The 18,980-nt window shown below is 41.3% G+C and overlaps 1 protein-coding gene across 1 annotated transcript; it reads left to right on the plus strand.

Annotated features, from left to right (window-relative positions):
• The first annotated feature begins 210 nt into the window (after positions 1–210).
• LOC125432308 (cytochrome c oxidase subunit 7A2, mitochondrial) lies at positions 211–6,967 on the plus strand. The gene is made up of 4 exons (XM_048495727.1): positions 211–365; positions 3,728–3,817; positions 5,383–5,467; positions 6,741–6,967. Exons 1-4 carry the CDS (start codon positions 348–350, stop codon positions 6,797–6,799), a joined length of 252 nt encoding a protein of 83 aa, XP_048351684.1. The 5' UTR covers positions 211–347; the 3' UTR covers positions 6,800–6,967.
• The last annotated feature ends 12,013 nt before the right edge of the window (positions 6,968–18,980 follow it).

Genomic DNA, 18,980 nt, shown 5'->3' on the forward strand with positions numbered 1-18,980 from the left:
CAGCTTTTTGAAAGAGCGAGGGCAAGGAAGAGTTAAAGCTGCTCGGCGAAAATGGCGGCGAGCTGTTCTAGGCCGCTCTCTCGATGATGATGATGAGCAGTGACGTAGAAGAGAACCTCAGGTGCCGCTAAAGAACCCTCTCACCGCCCAAAGGACCGTTTAAGTCGCTGAGCTTTTCTTCCGTTCTAGCAACGCTATTGCGTAGAATGATGCATTCTCAATGGTTCAACACTGGGTTTCCTACATCACGTGACCCCAGGGCTGCTAATCACTTCCTTTTTCCGGTGCCCTTGGGTTTGCGTTGGAGGAAAGAAGAAGGAAAAGGGGGAGAAGTGACTGCAGTCAAGATGCTGCGGCACGTTTTGGTGGGTTGGTCGGGGTGAGAAAAGGGCGTGAGATATTTGAGCAGAGGGACGGAGGGCGGTTGGTGACGGTTGGAAACGGTTGTGAAGGAGGCGAAGGTGCGAATACTTCAGGATGGTCAGTTGCGACGGTGTCGTTGACAAGGGGCAGAGGTGATCCCGCGTTGCCCGTGGGCTGCTTCCTGAGAGCCGCTAGAGAAGCCCGCAAGGCTCATGCGTTTCTTTTTCTGTTGCTAACTTTCACAAACCTCAGAATCTAACGTTTACCTTCGTCCCCTGCACCTTTTTAAAAAAACTTTTAAACTTGATGGAAGGTTATAGTGAACTTGAAGGCTTACATGTTTGTGGTTGGTTTTTGTATTGCATAACTATTGTGTTGTTGTTGTTTTACTTTACTTTGGACCACCTTGCTTTGTGTTTTCGAACTGCTTGGGGTCAGGGTGTAAGATAAAGATTTCTTTACTTATATAGCTGTCAACGTTTTGGGGATGAATCTTTCTTTCAGATATTTTCTTCATTCATTTCCCCCAGTCAAGCATATAATACTTTTTAAAAGCAATAATGTAAATATGTTGCTTAAATCTGTCCAGTTCATTCGAGCAGGCAGAGAAGCCGCTGGGCGTTTGGATGACCAAGGAATAGAAGGATTTTTAAAGGAAATGGGAACATAGTAGAGACATTCTAACATTTTCATCTGTGCTCACTTTGGAAGTATGGGGCATACAGTGCTGCCACAGCTAAATTGCTGTAATGAGAAGTAAAAACCAAAAAGGTTTTCTGGACCTGATGACATGTACTTCAGTTTTTAGGGAACACAAGTGTGAGAGTAGTCATCTACTAATTCATATATGTAACTTATCACTAAAATCAGGCACTGTACCCAAAGAATGGCAAATGTTATACTGATTTTTAAAAAACAGGTCCAAAGGAGAACCTGTTATCCTAATGTCTGTTTCTGGCAAACTGGTAAAAACTAATCAAAGACAGCAGTGTAAGGCACATAGAAGAACAAACAGCCCAGTCCACAGTTGGTTGCAACTGGGGGTGGTTCTGTGCCAACTCCAGGTAGTTTCCAGATGACATGGGGGAACAGCGAACAGATCCCACCACCTGGAAGCCCTCTGTAATGAATTCCAACACTTAGTTATATTTACCACAGTTGGAATGCAACACACAAGGTGTTAAGGGAGGATTGCTTGTGATTGGCTGACTGCTAGAAGCAGAGTTCTTTAGTCTGTGTGGAGAATTTGAAGGGAGTTTGGTTCAGAGTGTTCCAATGAACAAATGTGTGGAATTATCTCCATTCTTTAGTGGTTTTAAAGCTAGTCTGATTGAGGGACTGGAGAGTCAGATTAAAGAGGAATCTGTACTGAGTCCCTGGTGTAACAAAACAGTCATACTTAAAAATATATGGTTTGCTATTTTGATTTCTCTGAAAGGAATCCATACTTGCATGCTAAGCAGTGAAACTTGTAAGAGTTGTAGGATTTTAATAGAGGAAAGAGAGGAAATTGAATTTTTGATAGATAGAAGCAATTCCTGCTCTGGGGTGCTGTGTGGTTTCCGAGCTGTATGGCTGTGTTCTAGCAGCATTCTCTCCTGACGTTTCACCTGCATCTGTGGCTGGCATCTTCAGAGGATCTGATAGTAAGAAAGGAAAGCAAGTGGAGTATATATACCTGTGAGTAAAGGTCACTAGGTGAGGGCATCTGAATAGGAGTGTCCTTTACAGCCCGGAAACCACACAGTACCCCAGTGATTCCGGCCGTGAAAGCCTTCGACAATACAATTCCTGCTCTGGTAAGCAATATGTGGGCAAGACATACCTGTCTTTAAAGTCTGTGTGAATTAAAACTGTTTTGGAATACTTACTTGAGGGTAATCTGAAGGACTTTTCAACTAAAAGAAAGGAGAACTGAATATTATTTCACCAATACTTAAGGGTAAATATCTGTATACATCAGACTAGATTTAACATCTTAAAGGAACTAAGCTAGTGAACTGAATTAAATTAAACCAGATACAAGAAAAGTTACAGCAACAGCTGGTATATAATAACATCTCCACTTACCTTTTTAATTTTTCTTGTTTTAGTATTTTGACAAAACTATTTCTGTTCTTATAAATAAAAACTTCATTTTTATTCTTTTAAAGTCATAATGTCTTTGGTGCCTGAGTTTATATTTTCAACAGAAGAGAAAGGGTTTATTTTGTGCTTCCTCAGAGCTGACCTCTGCTTGGCTGAGAGGTGCCCACGCTAAACCGCATAATAACATTTTTATTTTCATTTTATTATACAGGTGGGAAAGCACAAAGGGACATATAAAGTAACTTAATCACATTCAGGCTACTGCTATATTTTAACAGAGATCAAAGGTGCTGCTCAATGACAGCCTAAACAGACAGGTGGAATTTTTGAGGGGAAAATCTCCTCAGGGCGCTTGTAAGCCGAGAGAACACTCCACTCTGCTTGGCCTTCCCCCACCCACCCATGGCAGTGTCCAATTGGACTGTAGCATTCCTTCATGGTGATGCCCACTTCTGGGTTTTGCTGCCACGGAGTTGCACCAGTGATGGGAGTTAAACACATCAGTGCAGCCCCATGCCACTCCCACAGCCCAATCACACCCCTGCCCCAAATCTGGATTTGGTGGAAAGTCTGCTGAAGGAAAATCAGCATGGCTTCTCCAAAGGGAAGTCTTACCTCACCAACCTTTTGAGTTTTTTGAGATGTGGATCAAGTAGATAACAGTGGACATTATATACTTCAAAAAGGTTTTTGACAGGGTGCCTCACCAAAAACTCCTGAGTAGTCTTAGCAGGCTGAAGAGTCTGGGACTTTTAGCTGGTAGCTATGTTTAAATATTTGAAGGGATGCCATGTCAAAGAGGGAGCAAGCTTGTTTTCTGCTGCCTCAGAGACTAGGACACTGAGTAATGGATTCAAGGTTCATGAAAAAAGATTCCACCTAAACATTAGGAAGAACTTCCTGACCATCAGGGCTGTTTGACAGTGGAATTCACTGCCTCGGAGAATTGTGGAGTCTCCTTCGGAGGTTTTTAAACAGAGGTTGGATGAACATAAGGCGGGAGTGCTTTGATTGTTTGTTCCCGCATTGCAGGCAGTTGGACTTGATGGCCCTTGGGGTCTCTTCCAACTCTATGATTCTATGGTGACTTCAGGTTTTATCGTCAGACAACCTGCTTCATGCTGCAATCTCATGAAGAGGTAATAGGGCCAAGTTGTCTTCATTGGCTTTTCACTATAGTAGTTTCAGCCCGTAGCACTTGAAGTATTTTCAAACACGTTTGTACAAATATGCAGCTTTTTAAAAAAGTAATTGAATACTTGTGTTTTTGTTGTAGGCTCTTCGAAATGTTTCCCAGCGAACAATAAGTACTGCCCCATGCAGGCAGATTCGAAACAGGGTTCCAGAGCTCCAGAAAATTTTCCAGGTAATGGTTGTGTGTCTGCCTTGACAATTCAGGATTCGAGATTCTTCCTTAACTTTTCCATTCATTTTACAGTTCCTCCCTTTAAAAAAAGAAGAAGCATGAAATCCAGAAGCACTGCAGAAGAACACCTTGCCTTTCTCCTTTCTCTGTTAGATGTGGCCTGTCCTTTTTTGTTCAGTCGCCAGGCAATCCTCCACAAAATCTCTTCAGAAACTAGGCACTAGGTGGCAGTGTTTCAAATCCTGCATTTGTTACATAGGTAACAGTGAATTCGATGTTTTAAATATAAATGATTTCCCAAAGGCTTACTTATATATTCAGTCTAACAGTGCAAAGGTGAGTGAAAAATATAGCAATATAAAAAAGGTAGATTAAGCATCTGCTATTTATAGTTTACCTGATTAGTTCTACTTAGTGTTCATGAACCTTGATATAGAACGCTCTTCCCCCAGCAGTTAGGGCCCTGCGGGACGTTGGAGAGTTCCGCAGGGCCTGCAAAACTGTGTTGTTCCACCAGGCTTTTGGGGGGGCTGGCCGCTGAGCCGGCCCTCGTGCTGTCCTGCGCATTGGCTATCTATTGGACCATCTGCCAACCCTCTCCCTTCCCAGGGTTTGATCACTGGGGCTGGGTGCCAGACGTCTTCTATTATTTATTTATTTATTGAAGGCTACTGCTGCTATAGTTTTATAGTTTTAAGGTTTTGTATATTTTAATTGGGGCTATTCGATTTGTTTTATTGTATTGCTATTTGTTGTATTTGTTGTTTATCAAACTGAATTAATAATAATAATTTATTATTATTATTATTATTATTATTATTATTATTATTATTATTATTATTTGCTTGTACTGGAACTTGTTTAGTAGTGCTAGACTTACCAGTGCTAGACTTACCAGTTTAAGCCATTATAAATCAGAATACTGAACAAAATTATGTTGTTTTAGTGGCTGAAGCACCGAATGGCTCAGTATAACAGAAATTATTTGAAGCTTTCTCACTTTTTCCTTGTAGCTAGCATCTACATTTCGAAATCCTATTCTTAAAAATGGAAAGCCCTCCATTAAAACAGCATTTCTCAAATAAGGGCATATGACCCCACATAATCAGCTGTAACCTGTTTCTATTGTTGTGGATATGAAATGACCATTCCAAAAGGTTTAATCAAAATGGGTTGTGTACTTGCAAAAAAATACTTAACCATTTCAAAACGATGTCCTAGAAGTGTAAAGAGTGTAGTTTCTCCCCAAAGCTTTGCAGAGAGTCATTTGTGGTCATTAGGGGGCTCATTCCTTAAAGGAAAATGCAAGTTTTGGGGCATGAGAGTCATGTAGGTTTGTTAGCTTTTTATTTGCAAAATCCTGACACTTCGATCCGAGGACCCCTGAGCATGCAAGTTCCTTTGCAAAGGGCAGATAATCTTGGGGACTGGGTTTGGCCGTAATATTGTAGCTAAATTGGTTGGGATTATTTCTTCAAGTAGAAAAGGGGCAGGCAGGAAAGGAGACAGGCACTAACATCTCTGTAGATAAGGCAAACTAATGTATGTATTGTTCTTGTTATTAGGAGGATAACGGCCTTCCTGTACACCTCAAAGGTGGAATAGCAGATGTACTGCTGTATCGAGCAACCATGACTCTTTCAGTTTTGGGTAAGCCTTAACTCTGTGCATGAGTTGAGCAATAACATTCTTCTCTGGTATTCTGCTCATATTTTTAACAGATGAAGCACCTGCTCAGCTGCATAAACCTCAAACAAGAACCTGGGTGCTCTCTGCCCCCTGTCATTTTGGACTGTAAAATATATGACTGGATCCAACAAAGTGCTAGTAGAGGTCACTTGCCAAAACTGATTCTTCATGCTTCCCCCAGCAACCTTAAAAAAGCTGGCTGCTGGCAGCTGCAGAATTTAGATGTTTGGGAACTGCCATAAAGAGCGGTAGCAGGGCAAAATTTCCCCATCTTGCTGTAGCAACAATAGAAGCATTACTGATAGATGGGGGGAGGCAGGTCTCATTTGTCATTACAGCCTCTGAGTCCTACACATTCTGCAACTTCCAACATCAGCTTAGGTTGGAGGGGATCATTTGGAGGGATGAAGAGGGCAGGAAAGTTCTGTGAACATGCTTGTTTTTTGTAGGATCCAACTGGCATTCTCTTGGTTCTTGGCAGAGTTTATAGTTTGTGTTGTACAGTTTTTATATATTAAAATGCTTACTAATTTAGCTCAACTTGTGGGTGGCATTTTTATCACATATTTGAAGCATCATTGGCTAGGTACACCCTGTGTACCTAGTTATCTTAATTCTGTTCTTTAAAAAGCTGTCAGATCTGTAGAAAGTAATGGTGAGGACTAGGCTGTTTCGCAGAATTAAACTATACCTGTCCCATGTTTACTTCTTCCGCATACCGACCTTTGGGTTGGTACAGACTCAATCTAAGGATCCTTAAGGGTCAATTTAATTTACTCACTTAAACATTATGGAAATATAGCACTAAAAATGATTTCACAAATCCAGAACCTCAAATGGAAACCCTAAAATGGAAGCTAAAGTAGAAAAAAAGGATTCTAAAAGTGGTGTACATTAAACACTTTAAATACCAACCTTTTCCAAATGCTCTGAAATTCTTAATCTCTGCAACGAAGCTAACTGCTTTCCTAGACTCTGCATTTGATGTCAGTTTTTTACCTTATGAATTATCTGGTCTCATTTGAAGTACTACTGGGAAGGGGTGTGTTAGAAGGGCTTCTCTCTAAGACTTTTTAAGGTCAAAAAAGTTAATGACTTCTGGAATCGGTCACATCAAGAGCAGTTTAAAGGACCTACATATATCTTTCTTGGAAGAGAATGTGCTATTAAGAAGTTATTATCAAAGAAATTATCTCCTTAAAATATGTCCTAATGTTGTATTTCTCATCTTCAGGAACAGTCTACGTCGTTTATGAACTCTTCATGGCTGCTATGCCTAAGAAGCAGAAATGACTCCAGTTAACAAGGTTCCTCCTGGAGTAGCTTTGCTCTGTCCTATTCCATTACACTCTTCAGGGACCTTCTTTGTCCTTGTCCTATATGATTGATGTATCTGGGATCAATATTTATTGAGTTGTACTATTGACAACCAGTTAATAAAACAGTTTTACATTGCTGTGAGTTGGTCTGGCAATATCCTGAATATGCTCAAATCTTCTATTTAAAGAGTTGATGTGTTTACCAGGAACTGCTATTTCATTCCAAGCATAGTAGGTTCACAAAAGAGTCCTCAAGACAGATTAAACTGTTCTTCATACTTGTCTCAACATGGAGTAAACATACTTCCAATGGGTTGAAGGCAAAGGTTGTTTTCTTCTAACAGAGCGGTAGATAGTTGCTTATTTCCTCCCTTCTTCCAGCCAAACAGCATATCATGTTCAGTGCTGTGTGTAGGAATCCCCTTATCTCATGGTAGTTTCATATAGTGAAACTATAGTGGACTATAGTGAAAGAAAGTTCCGACCCAACAATTCTAAATGAGCTAAAGAAGTCTATAATTGTAGCTTGTATGTGAATGTAAGATGCCCCCCATAGTTTTTAATTGCATACTTGTGAGGAAAAAAACCAGCCAGAGTCTTGTCCATTAGAGCAAATACTATAAACTATTTTGCCAAGGTCATGCATGTCTCATAACCAGACATTGCTGTTCACACCTTCCTGAGAAAACTATGGGTTGATTTCCATAACATAACATTCAAGTTGTTATTTATCTTTGAATAGTGTTTTATGTAGTTTCTTTGTGGGGTGGGGGTTAATCCGTAATGATACATAATTTCAGAATTGCTAAGTAAATTCTCTTACAGAAAGCCCATTTTTAATGAATTTTACTTTTTAAAGACTTCTGAATAATGTCTACTGATTTTATCAACCTGCCTTTTAATTACTAAATCACAATGTATATTGCAGCTGTTGGAATTTTTTGTTAGTCTTACTAGTGTAATTTTGAGAAGTTGCTGCAGTTATGCAGTTGGGAACAGATTTTCCCACTCAGAAATGGATAGGTCAAGTGTAAACATGATTCTTTTCCATTGCATAAAGTTTTTCTGATGATACAATTGGTCATCAGGAATTTTTTTATTACCGTATCATCAAGAATATTCACAAAACATTCCATAGAAGTTGCTGTTATTAGTTCAGTCTCATTGTTCCAGTTTTGGTTTATACAATTTCACAGTGTAATCTAAATATAATACTGTAAAAGTTATATTGTTATAGACTTATTTGCGTTGCCCATTATTATCTTCCTGGCAACACTTTTGCTTTTTAATAGCTTTTTGACAAAAAAGTGTCAAAAATATAGTGGTTTTGATTATCAAGACGATTTTATTTAGAAATTATAAATATAACGATACAGCACCTGCTCCCTGAAGAGAAACAGAGGCCCAGAAGGGAGGGAAGCAAGTTGTGCCAAGGGTAGTTGGTTTAATAGCTGTTTTGGCTTAGGTAATGGCTCACACATGCACACACAGGCCTTTATTGTCAAAAATCTTGTCAGGAAAATTAATATATAAATGTTGCCACCAGGAACTGAGGTAAAAATATATCTTAGAGAGGCATTTAAAAGGTTAAACACAAAAAAAAGTTTTACAAACTTCTCAGGTTGTTGCTACAGAGAGGTACTTAAGCTTTCTGGTTTCTTTAGCAGATATTTCTTAGAGGTTTCAGAGCAAATGCAGGTTTACTTAAATAGCTGTTTCAGTTACAAAATTTTGCTTCTCTTAAAGATGTGTTTACAGGTTACTTCAGTTTACAGGTTACTTCACATATAGTTTCACACATGCACAGGTGTCTCTATTCAGGGTAAACCTTATTAACATGGCTCTGAACACTTTCCTAAAATTCCTACCCTTAAACTCCAAAGGCTCTCACACTGGCTTGGGACAAATTAAGCTCTGGAGTTTCATCAGTCCCACTCTTAACTCTGCCAGTTAAGCTAAACACTCTCAGAAACTCCAGTTCCACATCTGGGTGTGTCTCCTCATGAGACAATAATCCAAGCCCTCTGTGTGATTTTAGGAGTGTTTCCTGTGAATTCAGTTTCCCTCTTGTTTTCCTCCACCACCAGGCCTATGAGCCTTTTTTTGTGGAAACAAGGCTCTTTCCCCTCAGTCTGAGATCTCTTTGAGAATACAGGCCCACTTAGTCGTTTCTCCCTTTGTCTCTTGCTCTCTCTGCCCTTAAGACACAATCTCCCCTGACTGAATCTGAGGACAGGGTTTGTGTGTCACACAAGCTCTCAAGCTGCTTTCAAGACTCTGAAATATCCCTATCTCTCTCCCCACTGTCTTTCTGACAGGGTTTTCCTGCTTTTATATCATCCTATCTGTGGTTCCTGGCTACTGCATTTCAGCCAACCAGTTAGGTGGCGCTCTGGTTACACTTTGGTTCTGCTGTTCTGGCTAACTGCACCTTTTCAAATTAACCTCATAAAAGCTTAATCCATCACAATAAACATATCCCAAATTACCAAAATAGTTGCATTTTGAACATTGTAGTGCTTTGTATACATGCTGATAAAGGAGCAAAGGGGAGCAATTCTTGCATTTTTTTAGAAATGAAATATCAAAATATCAAAAAGGGTCACTAATGCAAAAAAGGGCTACAAGACATCCTATTGTACAAGTTTAGAATTTCTGAAAAATTAGAAATTTTCTATAAATGCTTAATTATCGCTGCATTTCTGCTAATTTTAGCAGGGTGTAGCCGTACCTTCAGTAATGGAATATTACTGCAGATTTTCTACAAAATTTCAACTGTAGGTATTTCAACACGCATAATGATTCTGAAACTGCTGTGTGTGTTGAAATAGAGGGTTAGGGTTAGTGACTGACTTGACAGCGTGCATTGAACCCAACTTGTGAGTCAAAGCTACCCGTCCTGTCCCCAAAGACAGCATGATCTTTCTCGAGATGCAGGATAAAGATACACATGGAAGGCTAGAAATGAACTCTTATTACAACTGATTGTCTTTTGGCATTCAAGGCCTAGAGCAGGGGACTCCAAACCAAGGGCCACATGGTATAGTATACAAATATTCATGGGCTGAGAAAAATCAGTTTTATAAATGAATGAATAAGATTTAAATGAATGCATAAACTTTATTTGGATTTTTGTAACCAGCATGATATGATTCAGAGCAAAAGAGACATATGACAATTAGAGACAATGTCATGCTTCAACTGAGAAGTGATATATAATAAGTAAAAATGTCAAACATTAGTAAATTCTCAAACTAAATAATCAGTCACTTAAATGTAGATAAGAACTGTAGATAAGATCTTGTCTCTCTGCCAGGTTCTTCCACCACGATTGATATAAGGGAACTGGAGGCCCCTTGCCCATCTTTTGGTCCTAGTTTTGACCATTTCAGCCTCCTTACTCCCTCTGAAGTGGACAGGCTCCTGTCAGCTATTAAGAGCTACCACTTGTCTTTTTGACCTGTGCCCCTCCTGTCTAGTGAAAGCTTGTAGGGAGGAGCTACGGAGCCACCTGTTAGATATTATCAACAGCTCTCTTGAGCAAGGAGCCTTCCCAGGTTGGCTGAAAGAGGCAGTGGTGCCCCCCCCCCCCTTCTTAAAAGACCAAACAGATTCTCAGAACTTGGCCAATTATCGCCCAGAATTGAACCATCCGTTCCTGGGTAAGGTAATTGAGAGAGCAGTGGTGGGTCAGCTGCAGAGGTTTCTAGAAGATACCAAAGTGTTGGATCCCTTCCGGCCTGGTCTCTGCCCTGATTGTGGGACCAAGACTGTTTTGGTTGCTGTTCTGGACGAGCTCTGGTGTCAGTTAGACAGAGGCAGTCCTCCGCTGCTGGTGTTGTTAGATCTCACCACAGCGTTCGACACGGTAGATCATGACCTTTTCGTCCACTGCCTCATTAATGTAGGGGTGCGGGGGACAGCCGTGAGCTGGATGTCCTCGTTTCTCTGAGATTGGGGAAAGTGGGTGATGTTGGGGGAGGAGAGTTCCAGGCGATACCCCATTGAATGTGGTGTGCTGCAGGGGGCAATCCAATGCTTTTTAACACCCTTGCCAAACCAGTTTGGAGCTTTGGGCTGCGGTGCCATCAATATGCAGATGACACCCAGCTTGTCCTTACAATGGCGGGCCGGCCAGACTTGGCCCCTGAGGCTCTCCAGTGGTGTTTGGAGGCTGTGGCTGGATGGTTGAGAACTAGCAGGTTGAAACTGAATCCAGCAAGATGGAGGTCCTGTGGGTGGGTCATGGGGAGATGCTGGCCAACTTTAGTCTGCCTGTGTTGGACGGCGAGGCCCTACACCTGGCCTCATTGGTGACCAGTCTGGAGGTCATCCTGGACTCTGGGGTTTCCCTAGAGGCCCAGGTTGTGAAATCAGGCCAGACTGCCTTTTACCATCTCTGCCTGGCAAGACAGTTGGCTCCTTATCTCTCTTTTTCTGATCTGGCCACAGTGATTCATGCAATGGTCACCTACAGATTAGATCAGTGATGGCGAACCTTTTCGAGACTGAGTGCCCAAATCCCACCCAAACCCCACGTATTTATCACAAAGTGCCAACACGGCAATTTAACCTGAATACTGAGGTTTTCACTTAGAAAAAACGGTTGGCTCTGAGGTGTGCATTTCTCGGGAGAAAGCTTGGTGGTAGTCGGTGGCTTTGCGTTGAAGCAAGCGTGCAACTCTTCCAATGGGTGAATCACAACTCTAGGAGGGTTTACTTGGAAGCAGGCCCCATTGCCAGCAACCGAGCTTACTCCCTGGTAAAGGATCGCACTTTAGTTCTTCGTATGAAAATCAGTGGGGTTTAACGGCGCTTAACAGGGTTACCTACACTGCTTCCCCAAAACTAGGTCTTAAGTTTAATGCTAATAATCAAGCCCAGCAGCCCAGACCAGCCTAGATGCCCTGAGCCCCCAGGGGAAGGGCAGGGTATAAATAAATAAATAAAACCAGGCTATTCATTTTAAAAAATTTAAATACTGAATATTTACATGAAATGATGATTTGTCCAATTTTATGGCACACAATAAGAAAAATAAACACACTCTGAGAAAGAACTTCAGTAAAGCAAATAATTGCACAATAAATGTGAGCCAATAATACAGGTTGAACAAAAATAAATTCTGTCTGTACCTTTCTACACAATTCTGGCAATTAGAGTTTTCAATTGTGAACAAAACATGAAGCACAAGATTAATGGGAATACTGGAACTGATTTTTTAAAATTTCAAAATAACTGAACTGAGGTTTCAAGTTTGAAGAGCCAGTTATTATACTTCAACTGTGTAATATTATGGACTTCAACTGCTCATCAATTTACTCAATATTTCAACCTGACATATTTCATTTTTGCAAATGTTTGTTCGAGGCATGTTTGTTTGTTTGTTCGAGGCATAACTGATACAAATCCACAAGCAAATCACTCCAAATTTGGAAATCACTCAGCCTGCAAAGATTTATAAAATGGGATCAGATTTCCTTCATTGTTATTCAGCATTCGCATTCTACTCAAATGGATTTTGAAACAGCTTTATTTCATAATTTTCTGTCAAGGTTAGAAAATCGTTTCTGAAACTGTTTTTGCACATCCTCACTGACTTCTGTTGCAAATGAAGAAGGAAATTCTGCTTCACTTCACGACATTTTTCACTACATGGGAAATGAACCAAATTATTAATTTTTACCTGTCTTTCAAATAGCATCAGTTTTACCCTGATTTCCTTGATACGCGCAAAAAGATCTCAAATCATTGATATAACAAAATAAAATGATTAGGATTTGTGCAAAGGCAGTAGTTACTAACAGAGATGGTGGAAGAAGCAGGGTTCGACATCAGTCACTTGCATAGGGTAGAGGTGAGCAGCATATAGCACACTTTTCTTGTGGAACCCTGGGTTCTTATGATTTGTTTACGCATGTGCAAAAATGATGCTTCTTCCTTACCATGATTGTTTTAGGGTGTTGTTGAAAAGTCAGCGTGTGGAAACCTGATTTATTTTATGAGCAGGGAGGAAGTTACTATTCATAATTATGGGTTTAGTTATAGCCCAGGTGACTGAAAATGAGGGTTTGCCAGGCTGACACCACTCTGGTCATATGGAAAGGATGTGGCGAACAGAACTGCATCTGTTAACAGGTGTGTTATTTACAGAAAATGGCACTTAGGGAAAGTACTGAAATTGCGCTCCTCTCCAAACATTTGACACCAGGGGATTTTCTTCCAAGGAAACACATGAAGGCTCATGCTGACCCCTTTCCTTTAAACTTTGCTATTTTTTCTTCAGAGGGCCTGAATCTACAACCAGCAAGGCTTCAAAAGAAGTGAGAAGTCATTAGTAGATTAACACAAGAAACTCTAAGGAATCTTGTCAATTATTGATCATCTCCCCCTCTGTTATAATTCTTTTCCCCAAAAACAATTATCATAAATTCTCTCCCATTACTGGAAAATAAAAGCCTGTGGAGGCAAAAAAAAAGTGTGTTGGGAGGAACTTCCTTTTTATGCTGTTGAGATGTAATAATATTGACAATGTTATGATCTGGGAAAGCTAGGATGAAATTTGGGATAAAATTCCATTTTAATGCAAAGTCGTAAATTTGTACCCCAACTTTTCTTGCTATCCCTTTCAACCCCACCCGCAGATGTCAAAAAGAAATACCTTCCTGAATGAAACATTTGAACTCTTTTCTTTATCTTTTTGAAGAGAAACTTATTTTACCGCCTGCCCTGTGAATGAAGTGGACCATATTTCAGTGTTCTCCTATAGTGTTGCTTGGCAAAGATTGTGTGTGTGTGTGTGAGAGAGAGAGAGAGGGAGGGAGAGAGAGAATGGGCTTGCCAGCCCAGAACAGTGCTGGGGAATGTGGTCAGCAAGGGAGGGGGTGGTGAGCCTACATTAGGCTGGCCAACCCAGATTGGCATTGGGTTGTGGCTACCTCAGCTGGCAAGGCTGCAGAGGTAGCCACTGAGCACTGGGGGAATGGTCAGGACTGGGTAGGGGGGTCACTGCCTCAGCTGGTGAGCCCATAGCAGGTTCACTAGCTCATATTGGCACAGGATGTATGAGTGGGGGGGGGCTCACCAGGACAGATTGGAAGTGGGGTAAGGTGGTGTCTGAACTAGTGATACTTCAACAGGATGGGGTGGCTGCCTGGACTGGCAAGCCTACTACAGTCTTGATCGGCCATATTGGGAGTAGGGCAGTAGTGGGATTCAAATAATTTAACAACCGGTTCCGGTGGTGGGATTCAAATAATTTAACGACTGGCTGTTTACAAGCACCATTTTAACAACCGGTTCTGCCGAAGTGGTGCAAACCTGCTGAATCCCACCACTGGAGTAGGGTGTGGAGTAGGTGCCTGAACTGGCATGAGCACAATGAGCTCACCAGGCCATATTTTCTGGGAGGAAATTCCAGGGTCCTTGAAGGAAATTGTTCTCGACTGAATCCCTTTTAGGATGGGTTTTTACATGATTGATAAAGGAGCTGCCCTTCATTCCTTTCCTCCTTTGGCATGATTCAATGCCTTTAGATATCAGTTAAATGTAGTCTTCTTCTATCAATTCTAGGCCTGTTTTCAAGCATACATGTGTACAAAAAGAGGAACAAACCATGAAAAACTGGCAATTCCCAGAGGCTGAGGACCTCAGGGTCCTCACCAGTGAATCTTTGGTTCTGTTGCATTGTTTCTAACAAATATGGGTGATTTCTTAGTTCATAGGAATTCAGACAAGTTAAGACCAGATTTATAATCTGATCCTTTTCTATGAAGTTTAGTGCTAGAAAAGGAAGTTTAAAATCTCCCTCAGCCTGTAACATAGGATAACTCAGGATTTAGATCCTTTTCTGTTTACTAAATGATATTTAATAAAAGAGTTGTTCGCTGTTCAAAGAATGATGAAATCCTTCCGTTACTTAAGGTCAATACGACCTCTAGTATAATTGTACAATATGTGGAAAAAGGGGAAATGAAATAGCTGAAGAGTGGCTGATAAGAGATTGAGGAACAGCCAAAAACATCTGGGGAATACCAACTAAAAGACATCTGGACACCAGCAAATAGTAAAGACACTTGCACAACACTCATGCTCAAGCCACCAGTCTGTTGGGCAATATCTATAGGGTGGTGACTGTGAATCTGACTGAGAACATAACAATCTATCCAGGACAGTTGAGACAGCAGCAAGAACTTTGGAGAGAAGTGTAGCACCAGCTATACCACTCCACATACACAGCAGTCTCCCATCTTTGAAGAACCAGTAAAATAGGATTTGGTCTTCCTGTAGTGGTGAACATGAGCATGAATGCATAGGAAATGCATAGGTCATTTTTGCACAGTCTAAATATCCCAGGTTGAGCAAGGGTAATATCCCGGTTTGGCTAAGAAGTTTGCACGGTTCTTGGTCCTAAAGCAGGTTTGTCCTGTGATATTTCCCTGATCCCGGGATTTTCAAAAATTGCCAATTTGGCAATTCTTTACAAAATCCGCAGTGAACCCACTACCGTGCAAACACAATGGGAGCAGAAACAGTTTATTTTTCCCACCCAGCCGCCTGATCTCCTTGCCCTGCCACCTGCCCCCCTGATCTCCCCACCTGATGTCATGTTAGTTTTCAACTGCTGAGCCGCTGATCATTACAGCCTACCCTTCCTGAAACATTCCCCCAAGCACATTTTCTGTTCATGGTATCGACTGGGTGCCATTTCACCTGGGATAATCAGGAATGAAGTCCCAAAATATCCCTGTTTTCTGCACATATACTGGTTGCTTGGAGGGCATAGCTAGGGAGATGTGCACTTTGGGCCAAATGTTAGTGGACATATCACTGGAGGAGGGGGGTCTCTTGTTTTCCATAAAAATATGAGAACATGAGTGGGAATATGAGGTGATGCTGTGCCCCATTGTTTTTGCTACTACTTGCCATGTTGAGGCCTATCCAAAATGGGGAAAAGGGGGGCTTTGTTTTCCCCCACTGCTGCCCCAAAACAACAGCCAATCAGAACGCAGGACACCGGGGATGTTTGTGCATGCGCGGATATGTGTAAATACAAAAGACCCGGGCTCATGCAAAACAAACTGGAGTATTTCCTCCCAATCTTTACTTGATTCCTTCACAGAAACAGGCAGCCATGCAAAGGGAGAAACCGGGATAAAATAGACCTGGATTGTAATATATCGATTGTAACCTGGTATAAATGTGCCATGCAGAAATGGCCATAGTGTTCACTGCTGTTTTTCAATAAATGCATAGTGAAACCACTGAGAAGCCCACTGGGTCTACTTTCTTTTTCGATCCCTATAAAGAGCCCCTTTGTAAATCCTGAATCAGTTCCTTGAATTAAATCAGCCCTTCTGATGTGTTCTTTTCCTAGTAGCATGGATCATGGAAATGGTGTAAAGGGAAAGCACTTCCTCGGAATTGTGGCCCAGTTGCCACAGGGATTTTTTAAAGGTAAACTTTTCATAAAAGCTGTGATCATGGATGTCTAACATAATATGTAGTTTAATCATCAGCCTTTCTACAGGAACAGGGTTCGTTTATAAAGTTTGTAACTTACAGCATGGAAGAAACAGGGCTAGCGGGAGCAGGTGCCATTTTGTAAATTGTTAAATATTGTTGCACGATGTCACTATCACTTAGAATTTCACTCAGTATGATTGAAAGTCCATGTACAACTAATTTAGTAAAAGCTGTGTAAGTAGAGTGATTTTTCAATGAGAGTATGCCAAATAAAGTTAATTCCTGAACTATGGAGTTAGGCAATCATTAGAACAACTAACTGAGAAAAGGTAGACTGGATTCTTGTACTTTCCAGGTGCTTTTATCATCCGGTTAGTATTTCCCATCAATTATGACATGTATATGAGAGAAAGGGATGTCAGCCTGCCTGACTGCCCCAGTGAGTCAGATACCTAGCACTGTGCACAAACACATTGCTGGCAGTAAAATCAGACTGAACATAAATAATTGCTGCATGGGATTCCTTTGTGACTCAGTGGCTGTCTGTTCTGTGTTACCCATCCTTTCATGTGTGTGCTTGCAAAGTCTCAATTGTTTTCCTAGGTCTCAACGTGATTTACTTCCTTCTCACTTAGGTCTCCTAAACTGTTTTTTGTGCTGAATATAAAGAACTTCAAAATTTTGAGAGCCAGAGCAACATAATAATTTTAGAGTATCAGAGCAGGAGGGTCTGGGGAAATCAGGTTCAAATCCCCACTCTGCCATGAGGTTTGTTGAGTGACCTTGGGACCATCAAACTCTTTCAGACTAGCCTTTCTCATAGGGCTGCTGAGAGGACAAAATGGAGTTGGGGTTAGGGAAGATGATGGAAGATGTCTGAGCTCTTTGGATGAAGGGTAAAAACATACTGAATAAATAATAAAAGATTGACACCTAAAAAAACCCTTTAAGAACTTAAGAGGTAACCTACTGAAGCAGTATATGAGTCCAACAGTAACCAACCAAATACTCCCTAGATTTGCTGATGGGACATTAAGTTATAAGCTCTTTCCATTGTTTGTTCCCTGCAATAACTAGTATTATAGGCATAAGCAGGGAGCCTGCAAGTAATTATGTAGAACCCACCAAAATGGGTTCTTTTTCTCTTTTTTAGGATTCTTTTTCTCGTCTGGTTTATTTAAGCATTCATTTTTTTCTTTAAAAATCTGTAGAGTTTCCAGAGTAGGAAGAAATTCCCGGCTTTTTCATGAGTGGACCCATTTTGTGGTTTTCTTTATCCATCCTGGGGCTCGCCAGTTTATGAAGTGATGCTAGGAATACAAAGGTACCATTTAGCTATTGTTGCTGGTAGCCATTGATAAAGCTATTGGCCATGAACATGTTTCATCTTCTTTTAAAACCCCTGCTGCAACGAGGTTCCATAACTTGAGTGTTTGCTGGGTGAAAAATACTTCCTGAATCTGCTGCTAATCACTTTTACTGAGTAACTCAGTTATAGGTTTCTGGGAGGGAGTGGGGAAAATCTCATTTTTCATTAAATCATGCATATGTTTATCAACTTCAGTAATATGGGCCTGATAACACTATGAGAAGTTTCCAGCCAAGCAAGCTCCCTCCCTCCCTCCTTTCTTTTCTTTTCGGGTGAAACCTGGGTGGGGCCCTTGTCCATTACTCCCCCCCCTCCCATTCCACTACTGGCACTAGATTTTCCCCATAGAGAAAATGGCCCAATACCTTGATTATTTTGATTTTCTAGAATTGCTTTGGTTGATGAACAGAACAACTTATTGAGCCTTGAGACAGAAGAGATAAGGTGGGATAGAAATGTTTGAAATACATAAATATGTAGGAAATGATACTTTTTCTGACTTTATGCAAAAAGAACAGATTCATTTTTTGAGAACACTGTTTCTGTATGCCTGTCCAAAATGTTTGTACAGCATAAACAGTCATATGGGACAGAAGCATTAATGGCTCAGGCCAGCCTGATCTTGTAAGAGCTTGTAAACGAAGCAGGGTCATATTTGGTAAGTATTTGGATGGAATTTTAGAGTTGGATGGAATTTTAGACCACCGAGGAATTTTAGAGTTGTTATGCAGGGAAAGGCAATGGCATGCAACCTCTGTTAGTCTTTTGCCTTGAAAGCTTCACAGCAGGGGTGTCAAACAGCTCACGGGCCTGATCCCCTTGGGTGAAACCTGGGGTAGTCGTGCAGGGGACAGGCCAGCAGATAGCCTCCTACTGACCTGCTTGTCTTCTTGGGTGTAGCTCTTGCCTTGCTCCAGGGGCTGGGATGGGGGGGGGGAGTGTGTGGGATGCCAAAATGCACCCCCTATGTGACCCAGACAATGGCACCTGGCTCAAATGTCCCCCTGCCCCCTAGATACACCAATGATGAGTAGTGTAGAACTGTTGCTCTTGCTCATCAGTAGAACAGCTGAGCAAGAGCAGAGCCTGTTTCAGATATGAGCTGGTGGTTCTGGCAGAGGAAAAGCTCCCGTTGCTGCCTCTGTGCTTGCCTCTTTTAGAGAGAACTCCCTTGCTAGGGAGGTTGTACCTTTGATATTCTGTTCCCAGTAATTTTTTCTGTTCAGCTATAAGCAGTTCTGAGCCCCACAGGGTGTTCTCAGCAAGGGATGTGCCTTCTGCACGGTCCTGAGCTCTGGAGCTGCACGGTCCTGAGCTCTGG

Source organism: Sphaerodactylus townsendi, linkage group LG01 (assembly GCF_021028975.2).
Source record: "Sphaerodactylus townsendi isolate TG3544 linkage group LG01, MPM_Stown_v2.3, whole genome shotgun sequence".
Classification (NCBI taxonomy): domain Eukaryota; kingdom Metazoa; phylum Chordata; class Lepidosauria; order Squamata; family Sphaerodactylidae; genus Sphaerodactylus; species Sphaerodactylus townsendi.